The 21969-nt window shown below is 43.9% G+C and overlaps 1 protein-coding gene across 1 annotated transcript in view; it reads right to left on the bottom strand.

Moving 5' to 3' along the window:
* Window positions 1–21969, bottom strand: part of Plpp3 (phospholipid phosphatase 3) — an 80385-nt gene that overhangs the window by 29279 nt on the left and 29137 nt on the right. Inside the window, exon 2 of the mRNA XM_047551854.1 lies at window positions 9530–9687. Within this exon, the coding sequence (XP_047407810.1) occupies window positions 9530–9687 (158 nt within the window). The remainder of the gene's footprint in view (window positions 1–9529; window positions 9688–21969) is intronic.

Below are 21969 nucleotides of genomic sequence, written 5' to 3'. Positions count from 1 at the left end.
GTGGGGTGACAGGATACTGGTTATTTTTGTTGTTGTTGTTTTTGGGCTGGAGATTGAATCTAGGGGCACTTAACCACTGAGGCACATCCCCAGCCATTTTTACAATATTTTATTTAGAGACAGGGTCTCACTGAGTTGCTTAGGGCCTGGCTGGCTTTGAACTTCGATCCTCTTGTCTCAGTTTCCTGAGGCTCTGGAATTACAGGCGTGCATCACCGCAGATGATGCTGATTTTGACCATTTCATCTAGGAAGTCTTTTTCAGGGGAACCAAACAGAAGGAAAGAAAGCCAAAGCAGAAGGGACAACCCACTCTACCGTCTTGTGTTATTTTTGACATTCTACTCTATTGAGAAATTACCCCAAGAAAGGTAATGTTTTTGCACAGTATCCCAACAATTCGTCTTTGAAAGACTGAGAACTCATCTTCTTCCCTTGCTGAGTTTGAAGGACAAGCTTCCCTCTATATTCTGACCTGCTTTAATAATAATATTTGCATAGCACTTTACAGCTTACAAAGCACTTTTATATCCACTGTGTTTGCTTCTCACAACACCCTATGAACTACTAAATTACTACTGACACTTTATACGTGAGAACAGAGAAGGCCAGAGAGGCCAGTGAGTCACCCTCAATCAAAAAGGAGACAAGGCAGGGCACGGCGGCCCACGCCTGTAATCCCAGTGATTCTGGAGGCTGAGGCAGGAAGATCACAAGTTGGAGTTGGAGATGTAGCTCAGGGGTAAACCACTCCTAGCTTCAATCCCCAGGACTACAAAAGAAAGGGAGGGAGGGAGAGAGGGAGGGAAGAAGGAAGGAAGGAAGAAAGGAGGGAAGGAAGGAAGGAAGGAAGGAAGGAAGGAGGGAGGGAGGGAGGGAGGGAGGGAGGGAGGGAAGGAAGGAAGGAAGGAAGGAAAGGTTCTGACTCCATGAAGTCTGGGCCTCTGCTTATTCCTGTGCTTTTCCAGATGGCAACAAGCGGGCTATCCCCTAGATGTCCCAGCAGGTAGCAGCGTCTCCAGAGACAGACATACACAGAAGACCTGGTAAGGTTTATAATTTTGTAAGGCTCTCGCACATCTAGGGTCTTGCTGACCACAGAGCACCAAGTTGCTTTTCACATCTCAGTTACATAGGTGGATGAAGTTCTTTCCACCCACGAGAGACCCGTTCGACAAACATGATGGTGAATCACGAAGAGAGAATCATCTCTCTCAGGTTATTTCTCAGTCTCAAGGTCCTGCTCCTAAGCATAAAGAGAGAAGCACAGCTATATTTTCTCTGAAGCTGACTGCGCTGCTGAGGAGAAGGCAGTACAGTCTTATCCATAACTAGAATGGATTAGAAATTTAATCTTTGATTCTTCTCTCAATTGGTTGTCTTCAGCCTTGTGGCAGGAGATCAGTGCCTCACCGTTTGGGAAAGGTAACGAGGACAGAGATTTGCTCAAGGCCATCAGTGGGGTTTCTGGGTTCCGTGGATGTAATAAGACTCCAGCATCTAGAATACAGGTGGCAAAGAGGCCAGACAGAATCTTCAGAAGCTACTTATGTCTGGGATCGGTGATGGCTGACTTGTTTGCACAAGTCTTACGAAGAAGATAGTTTGAAGCATGGAACATCATTATTTTCCCAAAAGTAAGGGACTCAAGAGTCATGGGCCTGCTGGGTGACCTGCTCTGCCAGCCCATGCAAAAGTCTCCTGACTATTCTTTCTGCAACATTGCCTGCTGACAACCCTGTACTCCTTTTTTGACATTGAATTTTCTAGGCTTCCTTAATATTGCTTTTCTTCTTATTTCTAAACTAATTTCCCCTTCTTCCAGAGTTTCCGTATCTGGCTTACACCCCATAAATGTGGCTCTTCCCTGAAGTTGTATCCCTGACTTTCTACTATGATCTCAACCTCCTCAAATACCTTTCAATTATTACTTCTGAGAAGATGACCTCCAAAAGATGTCTCCCTCTCCCTCTCCCTCATCTAGCTCCAGCCTGCCCTACCCCAACCAGCCCTGCTCCAATTTGCTGCTAAATCTCCCAACTGGACACAAAACTAAAGTCATCAGCATGTCAAACCAACCAAGCCTGAGGTGACACCCAATCCCCCTCCTGCCCCCAGCCTCCACTTCTCTTCCCCCTGTTGCTACTCAAGTTTCCGACAAACGTATAACTGCAAACACCTGGAACCTTAGACTCCTTCCCCTGCCTTGTGAAACTCTGCTCATCCTATTTTGCAAACTCTCTCAACTCCATCTTTTTCTGTTCCCCCTGCATCGCCACCATCATGGCACAGGTCTCATTCTTATTGTGGTTAGAAAACTAAAGGCAATAGCTTGAAATAATACCCTAATCATTACCTAGCAATTAACTAGAGTAAAAATTCCTCAGTGTCCAAAGACCTCCATAATCTTACTTCCATCTTCTTCTCCTTACTTGGACTTTGTCAGTTTCTTTAAACTCTACACCTCCAGTCAAGAAGGTCTGCTCAAGGGTTTCTGCAAGCACTATTGCTACAAAGTCTCCCCCACTAGTGAAGCAATCCCCTCTGGCTGGAACATCAGGATCTATGGAGAAAATCCACACCTTCTTCAAAGCAGAGAGTTCAAGTGCCAACCAGAGTACTGGGTTGCTCTGGTGGGATAGGGTTCTGGTTTTTCTGTTTGAGTCTTGGACACTGAGCTCTCTAAACCTCAGTTTGTTTATCCATAAAATGGGGTTAATACCAGTACCAAGCACATAAGGGTTGCTGTGATAACTAAATGGGGCAAGTTCTCACTAAACAATGACTGATGTGGGCCTTTGCAGATGAAAACAGCCTCAGGCGATCTTCCTCTGAACTCCCAATAGCACCGCATTCACACATGACCCTATCTATAGCAAGATGAAGAATCTTGGAGGGAGAATCATTTTTCTCAGCTTGTTTCCCAGTCCCAAGGGAAAGAAGTTTTGACATTCTGTCCTTGAAACTCTCCCTCCCTAGGACCCCCTGCTGTGCACTTCCGCCTCTTGTCTTATTTGCTAATGCTTTCCTCTCCTTGAAGGTCTAAGAGTGCAGCCCACCTTGTTGAGTCTTGCTTTTGCATCTCCTTTGGACCCTAAGCTCCAAGGGCAATATCTGTATCTTATACATCAGCTTGTTAGGAGGGAGGAACTCACCAAGCATCTGGCTACCCACCACAGGTTGTCACCTTCTGTACAAACCACTGATCACACGGTCTATCCCTGGTAGTCATCTGCCAGTACTGTGCATGCTTTGTCTTCCTCCATACATTTAACCCTCCACACCCCAGAACAAAAAGCTTTACAGCTAACTCAATAATGAGCACTCTGCACAGCATGGGCCTTCAATAACTGTCCATCGGAACGCTTGGACTTCAAAGCAGGACCTGAGTTTGGATTCCTGCTCCCTCTTTAACTAAGCAGAGTAATCTTGGACTAATCTCTTCGCTCTTTCAAGCTCCAGTGTCCTCTCTCATTTATAAAATGGGGTAAATAATACCTACCTTGTGCAGCTATTGAAGAGGATTTATGATAAGGCAAATTAGTTTCTGGTTCATCAGACAGGTCATAAAAGTCATCTGATGGTCTACCTCTTTCCCCAACACTCACTGACTCGCACAACCTACTTCCCTGCCTCATGAGCATTATCACTTGAAATGGAGACTATTAGCATCTTGGTATTGGACACATTTTCCCAAAAGTCATGAACCCCTAAAAGCTGTACATAACTAAGAATTGCTGCCAGTGTCACCTCTTCCCAGACACGGGTGGCAGGGAAGGGAACATGTGAGATTCCAGACAGTGCAACCTCAATGCCTGTGTTCGTTAAATCACAAATAGATGCCGCCTGCCAGCATCCCCCAGGGAGAAGAAGGTCTCAGAAGAACTCATAGCCATCTGATCAGGGGACAACACAGTTGAAGGATTCATGTGGCCTCTCTCTGTTGGTGGTCTTGGTAATTGCACAGATGTAGTGGATTGTAAACCAGGGGACTGGGTCTCCCACTAACACACGGCTGGGCCGGCACAACTGCACTTTTTTCAGAGTTGAGAATCGACTAGTCTTTAATGAGGAGGCAATGTTGGGGAACCTTGTTTTCTTGGCAGAGTTCTTGCAGATAAAGGGAGATGGGGGTGGGGGACTAATGAAGTCCAGATGTGGGCAAACCAAAGCCTGATCCTGAATAAACAAGTCCTGGAGGTATTAAGCTCTTCTTCTTGTCTCTCCAGCAAGAAATCTGCATGTGGCACAGTGTGTTCCCATACACCTCAAGGAACCTGTTTAAGATTTTCAGGAAGCAAATAGGACACTTTCCCCTGCTCCATAGATCCTCTGACATCCATTTGGCCAAATGCTTTTGTTTTTCTGCCCACAATCTTAGGCCTCTTTGGTGATTTTCACAAACATACATTGAGTACCATGGCCTTTGCCTTGCACTGATAATAACAAATCAAATCAGATCAATCCCTACCCTGTGCAGCTAACAGGATGGACAGGAAATAGAGGGGTAAACAGACCAGATAATTCAGCACAGAAACTGCAAGGATAGAGGTGGGCCCAGGGTTTTCCGGTACCTTCAGAAGCCAGGGAGGAGGCAGTAGAAGAATGCTTCCTGAAGATGACTACTTGGTGTTTACTTAGCTCTTACCATGTGCCAGAGGAAAAGACTGGCCTCTGTCTCCCAGGAGCCGTCATCTAGCTGGGGAGAAAAGACCTGGACAGGAACACATCACAAGACACTCTATCACAGGTGCTGCTTGCCTGCTGAGATGGGGTTTAGGGCCACAAAACAACATGCAGCTCACTGGGCTGAGCCTCACCACTGTGTCCCCAGTACCTGGCATGCCAGAAGTGCCTAGTCAAGAGCTGTGGAAGCGAGGCAGGCTTCAGAGGGCAACAGTGGCACCATTATTTAAGAAGCCTTGGCTTTTGAATCAGAGGACTCCTGGTCTGGCCTTGCCTGTTATAGAAGAGCCACTGAACACCCTTGAGCCCCAGATGTCTCAGCTTTAACAATCCACCTCTCAGAATGACTGCCAGGAGCAAATAAGAGAGTGTGCACTTTGCAAACTGCAATATTCCAAAAATAAAAAGGATGGGTCTCACTGATCACATACATAATATCATTTGGTTCGACGGACCCAAATAAGCCCATTAAGTTGTGAACTACTGCCACCAATTTATAGAAAAGGAAAAAGTACAGTTCCAAGGTGTGGAGCGGGGAGCAGGGGGACAGGGGAGGTTAATGGTTGCCCTGAGGTTGCAAAACAAGTAAAAGAATGGGTGAGCACAGAAGTTGGGACTTGAGCCTAAATCGGATGATGCCAAAGCCTGAGATTTTTTTTCAGTTAGGAAAATAATTACAGAAGTCAGATTCAAGTGGGGTCTGGGAGGAAAAGTAGCATTTTTATGGCTAGAGGGAGAAGGGGATTCACCCATGACTCACCCATGCATTGATTTCCAGGTATTAAGAATCTATATAAGTCCCTTCTGGGGTCTGACCAAAGCAAGCACTGAGCCCATGAGCCCATGTTTATTTAAAAAGAATACTGAGCATTTTTGCCATATTAAAATCTTTGCTTAGAATACCTCCATAGTACAGTGCAAGGCACAACTGAAAGGAGGCTAGATAGGAGACGGTATTTTACTGTTTGCTCCTAATCTCGCTGCTGCTAGAGTCATTAAGCTTTTGCAAAGCAGGGATAGGAACCATTGCTTTGTGGATTTGGAAGGAATTCCTATTATGCTATAATTCCAGAATCTGAGATACATCTGAAAAAGAGGTCAAAATGACTGAGTTTTTCCGTAAGGCCTGCCACAGAAAGGTGTCTGCTTTCCCTATAACTTTTGATGATTTGCATCTCTACACCACCCTGGTCTCCGCTGCCATTCCATTCCTTTGTAGTGGGGGCCCTCCACACTGGATCGACCACATCCAAATTAGGCAAGTCTTCTCCTGCTGCTTCAAACAGGCCTGACATTCGGCAGCAGAAGGCCCAGGACAGCGGGTAGCAAGATGATGAGATTCCCAGGCCTGAGACCTGCACCCCATGAGGGTCACTCCTGTCCTCTGATCAGAAGCCGGTTCCATGAAGCCAGCCGGGCTCTTAGGGTCAGGATGGGAAATTGGGAAATGTGGTGTTGCTTTGTTAAGTTGTACAACTTTTCCAGCGTTGAGCAAGCCAGAGTGAATTCCACCCTCAGCCTCTGAGGCCTCTCTGCTTGCTCTCTTCTCCACAAGCACTCCTGGTAGCTAGCGGAGGAAAGCAGGCTAGTTGACGTCATCAGGGGCCACGTTTCACGGGTGCCTCTAGCTGAAACCCAACAGCAGCTCGATCAGGAGGTAAAAGTCCTACTGCAGAGGAGTGAGAGTCAAATGACCTGAGTTCTAATTCATTAACTCCAAGGAAAGAGTGGGAGACATGCGACCAAAGGCTGGATTCCTTTGCTGCCTCTTTTATCAGATATATTGCTGTGGCTAGGTTGCTCCACCACTTTTTAACTCTGTTTACTCCTTTATAATAGAGATAACTAACATTTGTTGAGTGGACAGATGTGCCAGGCACTGAGTCACTTTATATACGTGAGTTCATTTTATTCTCAAAACCTTAGTAAGTAGACTACTCTCTCCATTTAACAGATGTGTCCACTGAGGACCAATGAGATTCATTAACTGGCCACGTGTCCCACAGCACAGGAGCTCAGATCAGACCCAGAGTATACATCCTCTGCCCCATGCTAACAGAGAACACAATTATACCTGGACTTGGGGGTCTCTTCTAGGGTGAAATGCCTCAACATAGTCCACGTATTTCCCAGGTACACAGCGGGACTCAACAAAGGAAAGCAATTACTGTGGCATTGTCTTTCTTGGTGTCTCTCTGAGGTGTAGAGAAGCCACATCTAAACCTGTCGTGTTGACCTCATATGGAATGAGGAAGCAAGGTCATTGCTTATCCTATAACCAGGGCCCTCGGCACAGGATTGTTTCAAGGAAACCCAAGAATTCAGAGAGCATTTTAATTAAAACATCAACATGACATGAGGAAAGAGGGACAGCACAACTGAGCTCTCAAAAGCAGATTTCTGTCTTAGACCCACTGGTATCGCTGGAGGAGGTGGAGGCCAGCCTTGGCAAGCTGCAGGCAAGGATTTGCTGACCGGGATCTTTGCTTGGGGAAGGAAAGAAAAGATAGGAAGAGAGAGTTGGCCCTCAAAGGAGTTCCTTTAACATTGCCTTTGCCCATGCTGGGACCAGGTGAGAACCCAGAACCACTCCTACCCACACACATTCCAGGTAGCTCCCGATTGCGAGTAACTGTGCCTCCAGGCACTACTGCATCAATTCTCTTAGCAGCTGAGCCCCCACGGACTGCCAACACCATCCCCACTTTATAGATGAGAAAAATGAGGGTCAGAGGCACCAATGATTCACCTAATTCGCATTAGGAGAGGCTCTTAATTTACCTCTCCACTGTGCTGTGCCTGGGAGCAGACTACTAAGCAAGCTGGGAATACCACCATGTAGAGATAGGCAGAGCTTATGACAGAGCCTCCTGGTGCTGCTCTGCTCTGGGGACACTCCTGGATTCTAACGTGCTCCTTGAAAGCCTTCAATTAACTGATCCTCCAGTCGTCAAAAGCACCTGTTCAAACTGATCCCAAGATACTGTGCAATTATTTGCCTTCCACAACAAACACCTTTTTCAGGAACAGCCATTCTTCCTAGAGAACTCAACGCCACAGCCACCAATTTGGAACAAATGGTAAAATTAAACCTTTCATTTTTCAGCTTTTGAACACAAAGATCCTTAGTCCACCTTTAAGAAACTACTACCGTTGCCAAATGGACTGTTTTTCTTTTAAAGGTTGGAAAGAATTCTACTAGTCCCCTTCCCCCTCCCAAATTCAAACTGTTGATTGTGCGCCTGGTTTACGATGTTATTAAAAAACAAAGAGGGGTCTCAAAGTTTACAACCAACCCCCAGAGTAGGCAAGTCAGAAGAAAAACTTCATGCAATGTGGTTCATGTAATATCAGCAGCGTACATCTGATCCAGAGTAGGCAAGATAAGTCAACTGCCTATCCCCTGGAGCCGCTCATTTGGGTTGGGTAGCCATCTTGAAATGTAAGGCTAGGAGATGGAAAGGGGCTTTGAAAGAAGTCAGGCACAGGCTTGAACCCATTTTTTTCTGACTACAGACCTACAGCATGCACTATAACCCCTCTGAGCTTTGGATTTTACATCTACATAGTGGGAACTAGAGCCCTTATTTCACATTTAGTGTTCTTAATATTACCTCCCTTCATTCTTAGCTTTCTGATACAGGCCAAAGTGAGTTTCCAGATGATGCTCAACAGTAACGAGATTCAAAAGATCCACAAAAGGGAATTTATCATCCTGGTGGACGTGTTACCAATCCCTTTCACCCACACGGCCAGGGTTCAAGGGTAGAAAACAAACTTAGGAAATACTGGAAGTGTGGAAGGCAGGGCTGTGAAAATGTAGGACTTGCAAATCACAAGACTGGACTTCAATGATCTCCTCCTCTTCTGTCTCAAAAAGAAGGTGGTGACCTTCCAAATAGGGTCCATGGAGGCCACACCCCTATTCTTGTGAGGTCACCATAGCTCAAAATAATTCTGGAAAAAGTGCATGGCTCATTTTTGCAATGTCCTCAGTTAGGACTGCACCCTTTAAGGGAAGCCTGGGACAAGTAAGCCTGGACTTTACACGTGCACATGAGTAACTCGCTCAGCAATAAAGAGTTTGCAAAGTGTTTCAATTTTCGTAATCCCTTTTATACCTTACTGCAACACTGGGAAACGAGACAGTTGTTGTGGGGTTTTAGAGGTGTACCACTTGTGAGTGGGGGGCCGGGTTTAGAACCTATTTGTCTGGGTTCCAAGTCCTATTACCTTGGCACCACAGCCACTGGGCAGGAAAACTAAACACTATGCCAGAGCACACTGATGGCACTGTCACTAGTACTGCAGCACAGCCAAAGCATGGAAAGAACACAGCACACACTGTGTGTACACAGCTAGACACTGGTGTAGTTGGCTAGGTACTTCCTGCTCTCTGGCCGAACTTCCTAGCACAGTGGCTCAGAGCTCAGACTTGTGTAAGAGACAAGTAGGTTCAAATCTCAACTTGACAACTTATTAACCAAGTGATCTTGGGCAAATTAGTCTTACTCTGTGGACCTTAGTTTCTTAATTTGCAGAAAAAAAATAAGAATCATATTTAGACTCCACTGGATTGTTGAGGCTGATGTGTGTAAAATATTTTAGAAGGGTGCTCATTGTATATTGTGCAGAAAATGTTGGCTTTCGGTAATAATATTAATGGCAGGCAATAAAGAGCATTAGGTAAAATTCTACTTGGTGGAAATGTCCATTGGTTTTGTTGACTTCTACTTGGAGGAAGTCTCTGTTGGCTTGGTACACATCTCTGCCAGCTCAGATGTCCTATAATACCCTAACGCAGCAAAGTGTCAGGATGGGCATGGTGGAGTCCAGACACTTACCGCCAGGATGGCAATGACGATCCCCACTGCACAGAGCACCGCGTCATTTATCGTCTCTCCGGTTTTCAGTGGGTACTTGATGCTGTCGTCATTGCAGTAAAACCCTCGGTGGTAAGGCTTGATGGTGCTTGTCTCGATGATGAGGAAGGGCAGGCCCGCTGCAATCAGGCACGTACAGGGAAAAACAGAAAGAGGCAAGGGGGAAAAAATCAGTGCAAGGAAGCCCAAGAGGAACAAGTACAGCAGAGAACACCCCAAATCACACTGAGAGCAATGTTCATTTCTTTCCTTTGTAGCCACCCACAGACTATGAAAAGCTTCCATGACAGGCATCGTCTTCTTTTCTTGCCCCAAACTCAGAGGAAGGTATTGGAAGAACCGGGGCAGGAGTTTTCCCCGGCTTCACAACACCCTGCTAACAGTTAAAGACTGATTAATTATTAAGGATTAACTAAAAGTCCTCACAAAGTAAAAGGATTAGGAGTTTTACTGAACTTCATGACTAAAAAGACCACAAAAACTATCTTGATGGTAATGACCAGCATTAATTATTAATCAATAATTACTAATACAGCCAAACCTCAGGATGCCCCACAATGCCTCCAAAGGCATCATTTCTTAGCTCCTACCCACTATGCCTTGCAGCAGTTCACCCTAAGGCTAAGCTGCTGAAGTAGTACAGGCCTTGGAATCAGATAATCTAGACGTGAATCCCAGATCCTCCATTTCCTAGTGGTGGGTGCAACCTCTGGCTCTCACTCCATCATCTCCGTGAGCCTCAGTTTCCTCACAGTAAATGAGTCATGGAAATGATTAAATGAGATCAACACACATAAAAGTTCTAGCATCATGGTAGCCACTCGGTGAATGTCATTTTCAAGTCTTTTCTTTCAAGAGTCACCAACAAGACAGCAAGAGTCTAGCTCAGCCTTGTCATCTGTCCCTGGTTAGGAGCCCAAGGGCACTGGAGATCAGGTGGCTGTTGCAACTGCTGCTGGTTATCAGTGGCCAGCTCAGATGCCATTCTCTCCAAGGTCATGGCCAATGGATTCTAACACCAGCCCAGAAAAGTCCCTCAAAACTCTGAAGCAAAAGGTACATGCCCACAATAACTCAGAGGACACTACAGTAGTCTCCTAGTAGGTTTCCTGACTCCCAATGTCTCCTACACATATCCACCAGTTTACTTCCTGAAGGGATCTGACCATGAGCATCTTCGATGACTCCTCATTGCCCAAGGTAAGATAAATTCTCTAAGCCTGCCCTCAAGAGTTAATCCACAACCTGAACCTCCTCTCCAGTTTCTTGGTTTTCTCTCCTCTCCTTTCCTCTCGTCTCATCTTGTTTATTCTTCTCTCTCTCTCTCTCTCTCACACACACACACACACCTCAGAGAACAGCACACAGTGACTGTCTTGGTTCATGCTGTTCTCTACATTAAATACTTCTTGCTCTCCTGCTGCCCAAGTTCAATACCAGGTTCCAATAACACCTCACGAAGTAGGAGGACTAGGAATCTTACTGAACCTCAGAACTAAAAAGACCACAATTACTATCTTGGTGGTAACAACCAACATAGACTGATCACCAAGAGTGAGTTGGACACTTTATAAGTGTTTTCGCGTCAACTCTTTCAATAATCCTGAGAGGTCATTTTAAGGCACCATTTAAATGCCATTCTCTCCCATCTTCAGGTGAAAAGAACAGAGACTCAAAATGTTTAGCTCATTTAGGGTTTCTTAGTCCACCTTCCTAAATGCCTAAATCCCTAATTTAACTGTGCAAATTGGTTTCAACCAAATGTGAAATTCATTAGCTGAAAAATCTCGAGATAAGCATTTAAGAGATAAAATTTCATTTTCATCTTTTTCAAAAAGAACGAAGTTCATGTCACACTGCTAAAGCCCCAGACCGCCTCTAAAAAAAAAAAAAATGTACCACGGACTCCACAATTTTTCAATTACTTTGGCCCAGACCGGCAGTGATAAAAATGCTCACTTTCTTAAAAGTGTATTTATGTATCACCATGCATACGCACATGGATTTATTTGGTTTTATTCTTTGGATTTATTTGAATTCTACGGCTATTTATTTTGTGACCCCTAACTGCTTCCTGCTAGAACAACAATTTACTTTATCAAATTCATACTGGTGCTTTGAAAAGAAAGAACAGCGACACACCACAGTATTGTGCCTGACCTTCTCAAAGTAAACACCGAGGGGCCCTGAAAGGCAATAACCATTAGCTCTTGGAACTCTGTCTCTGCCGCAGAGCAGAGGAGGGAGGGGAGGCCAAGGAGGAATGCTCTGGCTCAGAAGGGACAGGAGTCAGCGGACCATGTTGGGTCGGGGGTCTGGGAGAGATATCATATGGGCCCGAACCCTCTTCATTCCACAGCCCAAACATTTTGAACTGGCTATGAAAAGGAGCTGAGAGGCAGCAGTATGATATTAATAGTCCACTTTTAAAGTTCCACACATCGTGATAAAAATGTTCAGCTTAGAGTCAGAGCCGGCTGCAGCCTCCATGGTGCCTGGGAGCCAAAGTGTTGCTAATAAACTCAGGGAGGGAATAGACTCTGAGTTCCTTACACTTGTGCTATGTTCCTAGGCCTCCAGCTTCTATTTTTAATAGTGTTCACATGATAGGCCTGTAAAACATATGTTTCTAAGGACAATAAAACACGTGTAAGGAGCTTTGGAGTTGACAGAACTCAGTTAATGGCCTCAGTTCTGTTCCCTATTACTTAAGTAAGTGATTTCCCACCTCCAAGTCTCCCTTTCCCATGTGCTCAATGGGAAAAATGAAATCCAACTTCAGGACTGCTGAGATGATAAGTTGATGAGTTCAGTTACCCATTGATTGATTGATTCAACAAATATTTGTTGATCCTTAACTATGGATATTCAGTTATAGAATACAAAGATGACCCAGACGCTGGCCTTGAGGAGCTTACCGTCCAGGCTGGAAGATGCACAGAATCAAAATCAGTGAGGACAGTAAATAAATGTTAAAAGGAGAAAGGGAAAAAGTCCCGCAGAGATGGCTAGAAAAAAAATCTGTCCTGTCAGTTCCTTTGCCTTCTCTTAAACTGGGAAGAATCCAAATCCTTTTTCTTTCTTTGCCTATGACTTGGGGAGGGGTTCCGGTTTCGATTATGTGGATGATGACCACAAACAGACAAGAAGTTGGATCTGAACATATTCTGCTTATTTCCTTGAAAGGCATGGAGATAGCATTTAGAAAACCCAATGGCTTTGTCTGCCTCCCCGACAAACTTGCAGTATTATGGGGGGTGATGCCAGTCAAATCTTGACTTCGCTCCAGAAAGCGGGTAACCTCAGATTGCCTTGCAATGCACAAACAGTCCCCGACGGGGCACTAGTCCTCAAGAGACACAAGACCATGCTTTGCCTCCAGGACACAGAAAAACAAGTTGTCTTTTTCCAAAGCAGAGTCTCCATTTCCGACATGGGTACCATCTTTATTACCTGCCACTATAGTCATTTGCCATTTTGTCTCAAACAAATCCCCAGCACTAGACAGTGGGATGCTGGAGGTGACTGAGTCATAGCAGCCACTCTGGAGAATTTGTGGTGGTGTGAGAAAGTCACAACACAAGTGCACTCAAATCTCTCCAGTGTGAAGACAGAACTCTCTGTAGATTGCAGCAAGGGCACAAAGTTCAGACCACCAGGGTCAGCAAAGGTGTCCCACAGGGGCTGGGAGACTTGAGTTGACCCTGACATGAATCAGAGAGATTTCTAGGAGCTGCGGACTAAGAATGCTCATGAAAAATCCATGCAGTTTAGGGATTCCAATTCTGGCAACCACAAAAGGGGTGGCTTTTACAAGCACACGAGTTTAAACTCTGCTCCAGGAGTGGAGGAGAAATGGAAGCAGAGAACGAAGGGAAGAATAGCACAGACTCATAACAGCTAACACTTCCTTGACAACTATTCAGTGCCTACATTGTGTTGAGGGTCCCCACATAAACTACTGTAGCCAGACAAACCTGGCTACGCCTAGGTCCTAGGCACTGGCTGGGCTACCAAGACGAAACACGCCAAGTCGCAACCTTCCAGTGGTCCAAAGGATAATGGGAGAAATTGTCATAAAAACTAATACGTTAAGCTACCCTAAAGTTCAAAAAGAGATTAAAGTGACTTTCCAAAGTAAGCGATGGAGCTGGATGAGGTTCAAATGATCCGACTCTAAATGTCGAATACTTTCTAAAGTGAGTCACTTAAACCAGAGAGCAGGAGGCACCTAGGAGTATTCATAAATTAACTAAAGCTCGGTAACTCTCATGGCCTGTGCAGAGAGGAAAAAAAAAAAAAAAAAAACAATGTTTTGGAAACGTCAAGGCAACGACGCGTGCTAATGTTCACTGCCGTGTACCACACACATGCTGATTAGATACACACGTATCTAATCCAATCAAAACTCTGAAGCCAATATCCTGGAGTTTAGATTTATTGATAATAAACTGTGCATTACGAGCTTTTTGCAAAGCAGGGCCAAAAAAAAAAAAAAAGGAGAGAGAGAGAGAGAGAGATAATAATAATCGGGTGATTCTACATTCAGACTTAAGCATTTCTCCTTCTTTTAATCAAGGATCAATTAACTTCCTATACCTCCAGGGACTTCTTGGGATGTGTAGGCTGCAGAGGAGGCGAAATACGAACTCACTGACAAACACTTAATGGGCAGAAAATCAAAGCAGGAAGAAAGGCCCCTGTGTTGGGTTCAGGCCTTTGAAACTTCTCTGGCTTTGAAAAACTAACACTTGGGCAGGTTGGGTGGTTTGGGGGTGGGGTGTAAGAAAACACAGGCTAAGTTTTCGTGGCCCACCCATTGATAAAGTCATGTGGGAAGTGTTACCAGAGTGACCCAGCCCCAGAGTCCCACTGCCTGCTGCCACAGCTTCGCATTTGCACAAAATTAAACACAGCCTCCTTCTCTCCAAGCGCTGGTTAGAAAGCCCTTGGTGAGGTCGAAAGAGAGGGGAGGATGGGAGAGTGAAGAGGAATGATTCCAGTCTTTGCACAACCAAAAGTCAAGAGAGCGGCAGAGAGGGGGCTTCCCATCCTTCCTGTGTACTCAGTCTTTCAAGTGCCTTTTCTCCAATTTTCCACTTAAACCAATCTGTAGGTACCTTAAAATGAGCAAAGTCTAGGATCTGCAAGAGTAATAATTAAACTAACATCTGCAGAAAGCCTACGTACCTACCCGCAAAATAATACAGGATGCAGAGTACATGTGCAGGCATCTGGTAGAGCATAATTGCTCAAATTAGGCGGCTAGTAAGACTCTGTGACTGGAACTTTACATGTCTTACCTCCAGCGCAGAATAACGAGTAGGTGCTGTTCCACCCATTTTACTAATGGAAAAACCAAGGATCAGAAAGGTCAAGCAGCTCAACTAAAATGCAGAACAAGCACATGGCACCAATTGGAGTCAAATACCAGAAATACCCACAGAAGACACTGGAGTTCTACTTTCAAGGGGTTCAGAGTCTAGTTAGGAATTGATTTATTTAATTTCCACAATAGCTAAGAGAAATTGTGGACAGTTATTTTCATTTGTACACAACAGAATACTGAAGCCATCAATTTCATAATTTCTCCAAAATCCCCAAATGAGTAAGTGGGTCACTGGGATTTGAATCCAGGTCTCCTTTTCTTTTGGTGCATGTTTTCTTCCTCCCTGACCTGACCTTCCCCTTTCTTTATAAATGTATTCCTTGTTCAAATATGACCAATTGCTTTTTTTTTTTTTTTAATCACTTAAGGTCAGAATGGTCAACCCAACTACTACTTAGAGGTTCAAAATACAAATATTTATGTTGCTTGTAAGTGACAGCGCTTCTATTTAAAGTAATTAATTGCTACTGGTCTTAGAAGTGTGCAAACTTTCTTTGGTTTACAATATTTGTCCAGATTTTTTGACTGGACACAATCCAGAGGAGCCGAGATGAAGTTTCCTATGAAGGCATTTCTTCACCTTTGAAATAGGCTGCCATGAAAAACACTTGCCGCTGGCTGGTGGGAACAGGAATATTCTGGGCCTAGAGATTTTCCTTGACAAATGCTCATTCTTCAATGCTAGAAAGTTCAGGCTTTTTCTCACAAAAAGAAGACTGTCCAAACCAACATGGTACAAACGACGAAACTGCCGGCAGATCCAGACCTGGTGTTTGGGTTTCCTGACCCCAAGTCCAAAGTCTTTAGCTCAATTCAATGAGCGAGCATGCACAAACAGTCCGTGAAAGTTGGAAGCTGCATTAGGTGCTGGGGACAAAGATGAGCAAGACCCCACACTGCTTTTGCACCCCCCACCTTCAAGAAGCCCTAGGTTCCATGACAAAGAGAAACTTGCCTTTAGTCTTCTCATGGTTGTTAAGAAGAACTTTGGGTGGACATTTTTATTTGAAGGTGCTTACAGTGAAACATTTTATGCTTTAAAATAACCTCAGACTCCTTAAAACCTCTAGCTTCAGCTGTTTGGGCTTTTCACTTATAGGATCATCATATTTCACCTGGAAATAGAACAAACTGACCAGTAACTGACCCGGTCCATACCTTTCATTGAGAAAGCCTCAGACCTCCTTGTTACCATTAAATATTTCACAAAAGAAATATTTTATTTCTAGTAATATGCAACTACCAGGGCCAAAAGGATGGATAACAACTCTAATAAAGTTGAGTCACTTCCTGAGATTTACTTCTTCTCTTTGAAGGATGGGAATGAATTTGCATTCATTGAGCAACTACTGTGTGCTGGGACCTTTGATATATTAGCTGATTTAACTCTCAATACAATCTTCTAACTTAATTGCTAGAACACAGCCAAGAACAAAGGGTCAGAGAAGTTGTAATTTCTGTGTGCAGTCCACTGATAAGAGGAACTCCTAGGATATGTAATAGAATCATCTGACTCTAAAGTTCATTAAGAGATGAGGCCAGGTAGCCTTTCTTGCTGAGTACACATGAGCAAGGTCTATACAGGTATTACCAACATAAAAAGTCAACTACAAAGCTCTTCCAAGTGCATTGACCTTGAAGAAATATACTTTCCTCCCTGCATGTTGAGATGGAGTTATACAGACCCAGTTGCTCTCACTGCCTTGGTCTCCTTAGGAACCAAGCGTGTTTGCTCCCAGCATGGCTGGCACTGAGCAGAGCCAGAGCACTGAGCAGGATCTGAGTCCTCACACAGTCATATTCAATCTTCCCGACAGCTCTGCACTGTTCTCAACATCTGTATTAAAGTACCACAGGCAAACTCCTACTTATCCTCCAGGACTTAAGTATTTCTTCCATAGAGGGGCCACTTAGCCATGTGAACCACTCTGGCAGAGTTAGTTACACCTTTCTTTCTCCTTTAACCAGGAACTTTGGAATCAAGCAGATAGAATTTCATATCCCATTTCTCTTCCTTGTCCTGTTTGCTGTATGACCTTGGGCAGGTTGCTTTACCTCTCTGAACTTCATTTTTACTATCACACTATAGGATTTTCTATAATAGTTCTCAGGGTACAGAGCTGATTGTGAGGACTGAGATAGTTTATAAAATATCCAGTAGATGGGGCTGGCGATATAGCTCGGTGCATAGAGTGCTTGCCTGTCAGCACAAGGCCCCGGGTTCAATCCCAGCACCACCAAAAAAAAAAAAAAAAAAAAAATCCAGTAAATGTTAGTAAATATTAGTTCTTGCTCCTGGACATGACAGAACCACTGAGAGCTGGGGTAGAATGTGATCAGAGTTTTGTCCAAAATTAATTCAAGCAGCCATAGAGCCACTGGCCACTTCCCAAGTGCAATCTGATCCCAAGGGAAAAGCACACTCATAAAATCCTGTAATTCTGGGGACTTCCTAGGACTGGGTAAACAGATGGGCCTTTGACAGTGGTTACAGGATACGCCCTCGGATGTAGGGAAGAACCATCATAGCAGGAACCAGGTCACATACCGTCAAAAGATCACACAAGGCTTCCAGGGAGGCAAGTCCATAATAAAAGTGAAGAATCAACATTTCTCTTTTTATTTTTCCAACAGTTAAATATGCATTTACCAGCACATGCCCTCCCACCCAAGCCATGCTGGCTGAGTGCATGCAAAGCTGCGTGCATGCAAAGCTGCAGTCACACGACAAGAGAACAAATAGCACATGGACTGGCAGGACATCAGACACCTGCGAAGGCCAGAGAGCAAGACAGTCGAAAGGCAAGACTAAAGCCAGATGCAGTGCCAGAAATGAAGCGCTGGAGTCTTGCTGGAGGCCCTGGAAAAACCAGATCTTGCTGGTAGGCACCCCAAGGGGTCAGGGCACTCCAAGGTGCCCATCAACTCCACAGTTCAAGTTCTAGGTCAAAGGTCACACACTGGCAGCCCACAGCCAAATCTGGCCTGCAGAGATGTTCTGCTTGGCCCACCCAAGGTTTAAATATTTTTAATTAGTAGTTAACACTTAATAACAGCAGCCTCACAGACTTCCCAGTGTCCAGCTTCTTAACCAGCTCTAATGTCTGTGGTGATGCAGGCCACGATAACCGGGGCCACCTTCCTTCAGATAAGCAAAGGCCACCAGTCCCTGACACTAAGAGTGGGCTTTGTCCACCATCCACATGGAGTTTGTACTATCGATTTGCTTCTATCCTGTCACTTTGGTCATTTAAATGCCTGGCTCTGCAGACATTTGACTTTTTTGCAGGGGAGGGTTCTGGGGAGTGAATTCAGGGGTGTTTAGCCACTGCGCCACATCTCAGTCCTTTTTTTTGCATTTTATGTAGAGTCAGGGTCTCGCTGAGTTGCTTAGGGCCTCACTAAGTTGCTGAGGCTGGCTTTGAACTCATGATCCTGCTGCCTCAGCTTCCCAAGCTGCTGAGATTACCATTTGACTTTTTGATCACTGCACTAGAGAATAAAAGTTTTTTTTTTTTAATGAACATATGCAAATAACAATAACTTTTGATTCAGCAATATCTTCTATAGTGAGTAATGATCACATTAGACGTGTGAGCGTGTGCACAGGCATGTGTGTGCATGCCTTAATATTAACTCAAGTCTGAGCCCCTTAACTATGTTTTCAATTATAAATCCAAGGATTATGTCTAGCATGAGGCAGTCAAATTTTTACATTTTAGATGTTGGGAAACTGAGGCTTAATGAATTGCCAAGGGTCCCACAGTTAGTAAAATGAACAAGGATCTAAAGTTAAGTCTTGTAGAACTAAAATTCCTTAGCAGTTTACTCCGTGAATCTGGAGATGGGGTCAACAGGAACACCTGCCTTACTGGCCAGGAAAGCATCTTCATGAATTATACGGTTATGCTTCATTGAGACATGAGCAAACCCAGCTTTATGTGATACTAAGTGGTGTTAGCAGAGAGCTCTATTTTTAAAGGCAATAGTTATCTAAAATAACAAAATCCAGCCTCCAGTTAGAAGCTCATTAATCCTGAAGAATAAGAGTGAGGTGAGAAGGAACTTAAGGAGTAAAGCCCATCAGATGTTTGTTGGCATCACAAATCTTACTCAAAATAAAGTTAGGTACACACCAGGAATATGATGATACATTCTGCAATTACAGGAGATCTTAGATATCATCACTCTATTTACTAGATGGGAAGACTGAGACCCACCACACAAGCATTATGATGGTTCCTTTTCTATAAGTCTCTGAAAGTCTCTTCAGAAAAGAGTTCATGTTATTCATTTCTGTATCCCCAGTACAACGAATAATTCCTAGCACTTAGTGGGTGCTCAACAAACATGGATTGAATAAATGTTTAGGAAACAACTCGAAATTCAGAAGATGCAGCTTCCCAAAAAATACACTCTGACCTGTGGATCCTTTTCTTCCTCTTCTGAATTTCAATCTAACATCACTCACATCCCAAATTCTGACCAACTCAATTCCTGCAAACAGCACACTGCATACTCATCAGGAATTAGTTATGAGGAACTAACCAGCTTCACTTTTCATATGGATGGGATGACCTTTGAAATCCTGCATCTTCACACAATAAAACTACTGCCAAGGGTTTGTAGAGCTCTGAGAGACAAGCTGAAGAGTCTGTGACTCGGTTGCCCCAGGGCTGAGGGATCAATTTCGGCGCACCCCTAACCCTTTGCTAAGACTCTCTTAGGAATCACCGCCCCGAAGGAAGCTCCAAGTAGGAGGAAGATCACAGATGTCGAGAAAGTAACTCAGACCTGTGTTTGTAAACCAGTTTTGCCACTTACAATCTACATGATCTGCAGTGAAGTTGCTTAACCTCTCTGAGCCATCTAAAGAACCATGAGGTGAAATACCATACGGTAGGTATTTAACAAAGGTTAGTTCTCTCCCCTCCTATTCCTGAAAATCTACTATCCCTCTGTTTACATGATGCCAATCAACTGGCTTAACTGGTTTCCTCAATAAGGTGGCTGAACGAACCTGGACAGGAACTGTCACTTGCATTGAGCAAGACTGCGGCAAGCCATTCCAGGGTGCTGCAGGGAAGACAACCCTCACCCAGAGCACACTCCCCATTCCCAGCCCTGTCAATGTTCCTTTTGTGAAATACAGAAACCTTCTTCACATCTGACAGCGGCCACCTGCACAAATAATTCGGGGATGTAATTTTGTAACTGAATACAGTTTGAAAGCTGAAAAGTTTGAAGTCCAAAATAATCCCTTTGACCTTCTGCCTAAATGCTCACTAATTACTTTTTAATTTGTAATCGATTTCCTCTCTCTGTGCTGTCCTGAAAGGTTAAATTTTCATTTTAGAAGTATCCAGGGAGTGAATGGCATTACAAGACACCTGATTAAAGTACAACTCAAACTTCTCCCCCAGACATCTAAGTCTTTTTTTTTTTTTTAATTTTTACACACTGCATTTCGATTCATTGTACACAAATGGGGTACATCATTTTGTTTCTATGGTTGTGCACGATGTAGATTCATACCATTCGTGTAATCATACATGTACACAGGGTAATGATGTCTGTCTCATTCCACCATTTTTCATACCCGCCTCCCTCTCATTTCCCTCTACATAATCTAAAGTTCCTCCATTCTTCTTTCACCCCCCAACCACATTACACATCATCATCCACTTATCAGAGAAAACATTCAGCCTTTGGTTTTTTTGGGATTGGCTTATTTCACTTAGCGTGATATTGTCCAATTCCATCCATTTATCTGCAAATGCCATATATTATTCTTCTTTATGGCTGAATAATATTCCGTTGTGTATATATACCACAGTGTCTTTATCCATTCATCTGTTGAAGGCACACTTTTACGTTGCGGGTGGAGTTGCATATTGGTGCAGCCACTCTGGAAAGCAGTGTGGAGAATCCTCAGAAAACTTGGAATGGACAACTAAGTCTTGATCTATGCCTCCCTGGGTTTTCCAAACGGCACTGGGTAAGCAAAAAGTTGGGTAGAGCAAGGAGTTGCTTTGGAGGAAACTCCTCACTGAGAAAATTATGGGCTACAGACATTAATAAGACACGGTCCCTGCCCGCAAAGAATGCACACTCTAAGGACAAAGACCCCTAAGCCAGGTGAGAGGAACTTATACAGTGGCATTTACTAAAATGGCAGCATGAAGATACCCATCAGCACATGACTGCAGCCAGCAGGCATGCAGTACCTGTTTACTGATTATTTAATATAATAAATATATTTAAAAGATGGCTTGCTGTCGTTAGATATGATAATCAGGCACTCAAGGTGCACCCACACATACTTTCCTTTTTTGGGGTAGTACTGGGGATTGAACACAGAACCTTGTACATGTTAGGCAAGTGAACTACATCCTAGTCTTTTTTATTTTATTTTGAGACAGAGTCTCCCTGAGTTGCCCAGGCTGGCCTTGAACATGGGATCTTCCTTGCCTCAGCCTTCAGAATAGCCAGGAACATAGGCCTGTGTCACCATATCCAGCTTCAAGGCCATATATAACTAAGAAAGAAAAATTCAGAACTGGAAAGGTGTTCTTCACAAGAAGTTTACAAACTGCTATTCCATTCTCATCCTCCCACCCGACTTTTCTCCCTGAAGGTGGGGTGGGCACTGAGAAAAGTAATTTGAGAGAGCTCATCTACTTCCTAAAACACAGATGCTGAAAAGATGCATGCTAATAATAATAATAATAATAATAATAATAATAAAATAGCAGTTTAAAATGTTCTTAAACCCAAAAGAATTTTCTTACTTAGGTTTCTATTTTTAATCAGCACAAGGATTGTAGTAAAATGAAATAAGTTGAAGTTAAGTAGATCTACTGCAGTCATTCCAAGTTGTGTCTAGAAAAATTAGTCAATCTTTTAACTACTGAGTATAGGAGGTCATTAGGGGTCAGGGCCAAGTCAGCTCAGTCAATATTTTGGAGGGTAAAATAATCCAACACTAGTTTTTGGTTCAGTAGAAGAAATA

Source organism: Sciurus carolinensis, chromosome 1, assembly GCF_902686445.1.
Source record: "Sciurus carolinensis chromosome 1, mSciCar1.2, whole genome shotgun sequence".
Taxonomy (NCBI): Eukaryota; Metazoa; Chordata; class Mammalia; order Rodentia; family Sciuridae; genus Sciurus; species Sciurus carolinensis.
This window is presented reverse-complemented; position numbering and strand designations above follow the sequence as displayed.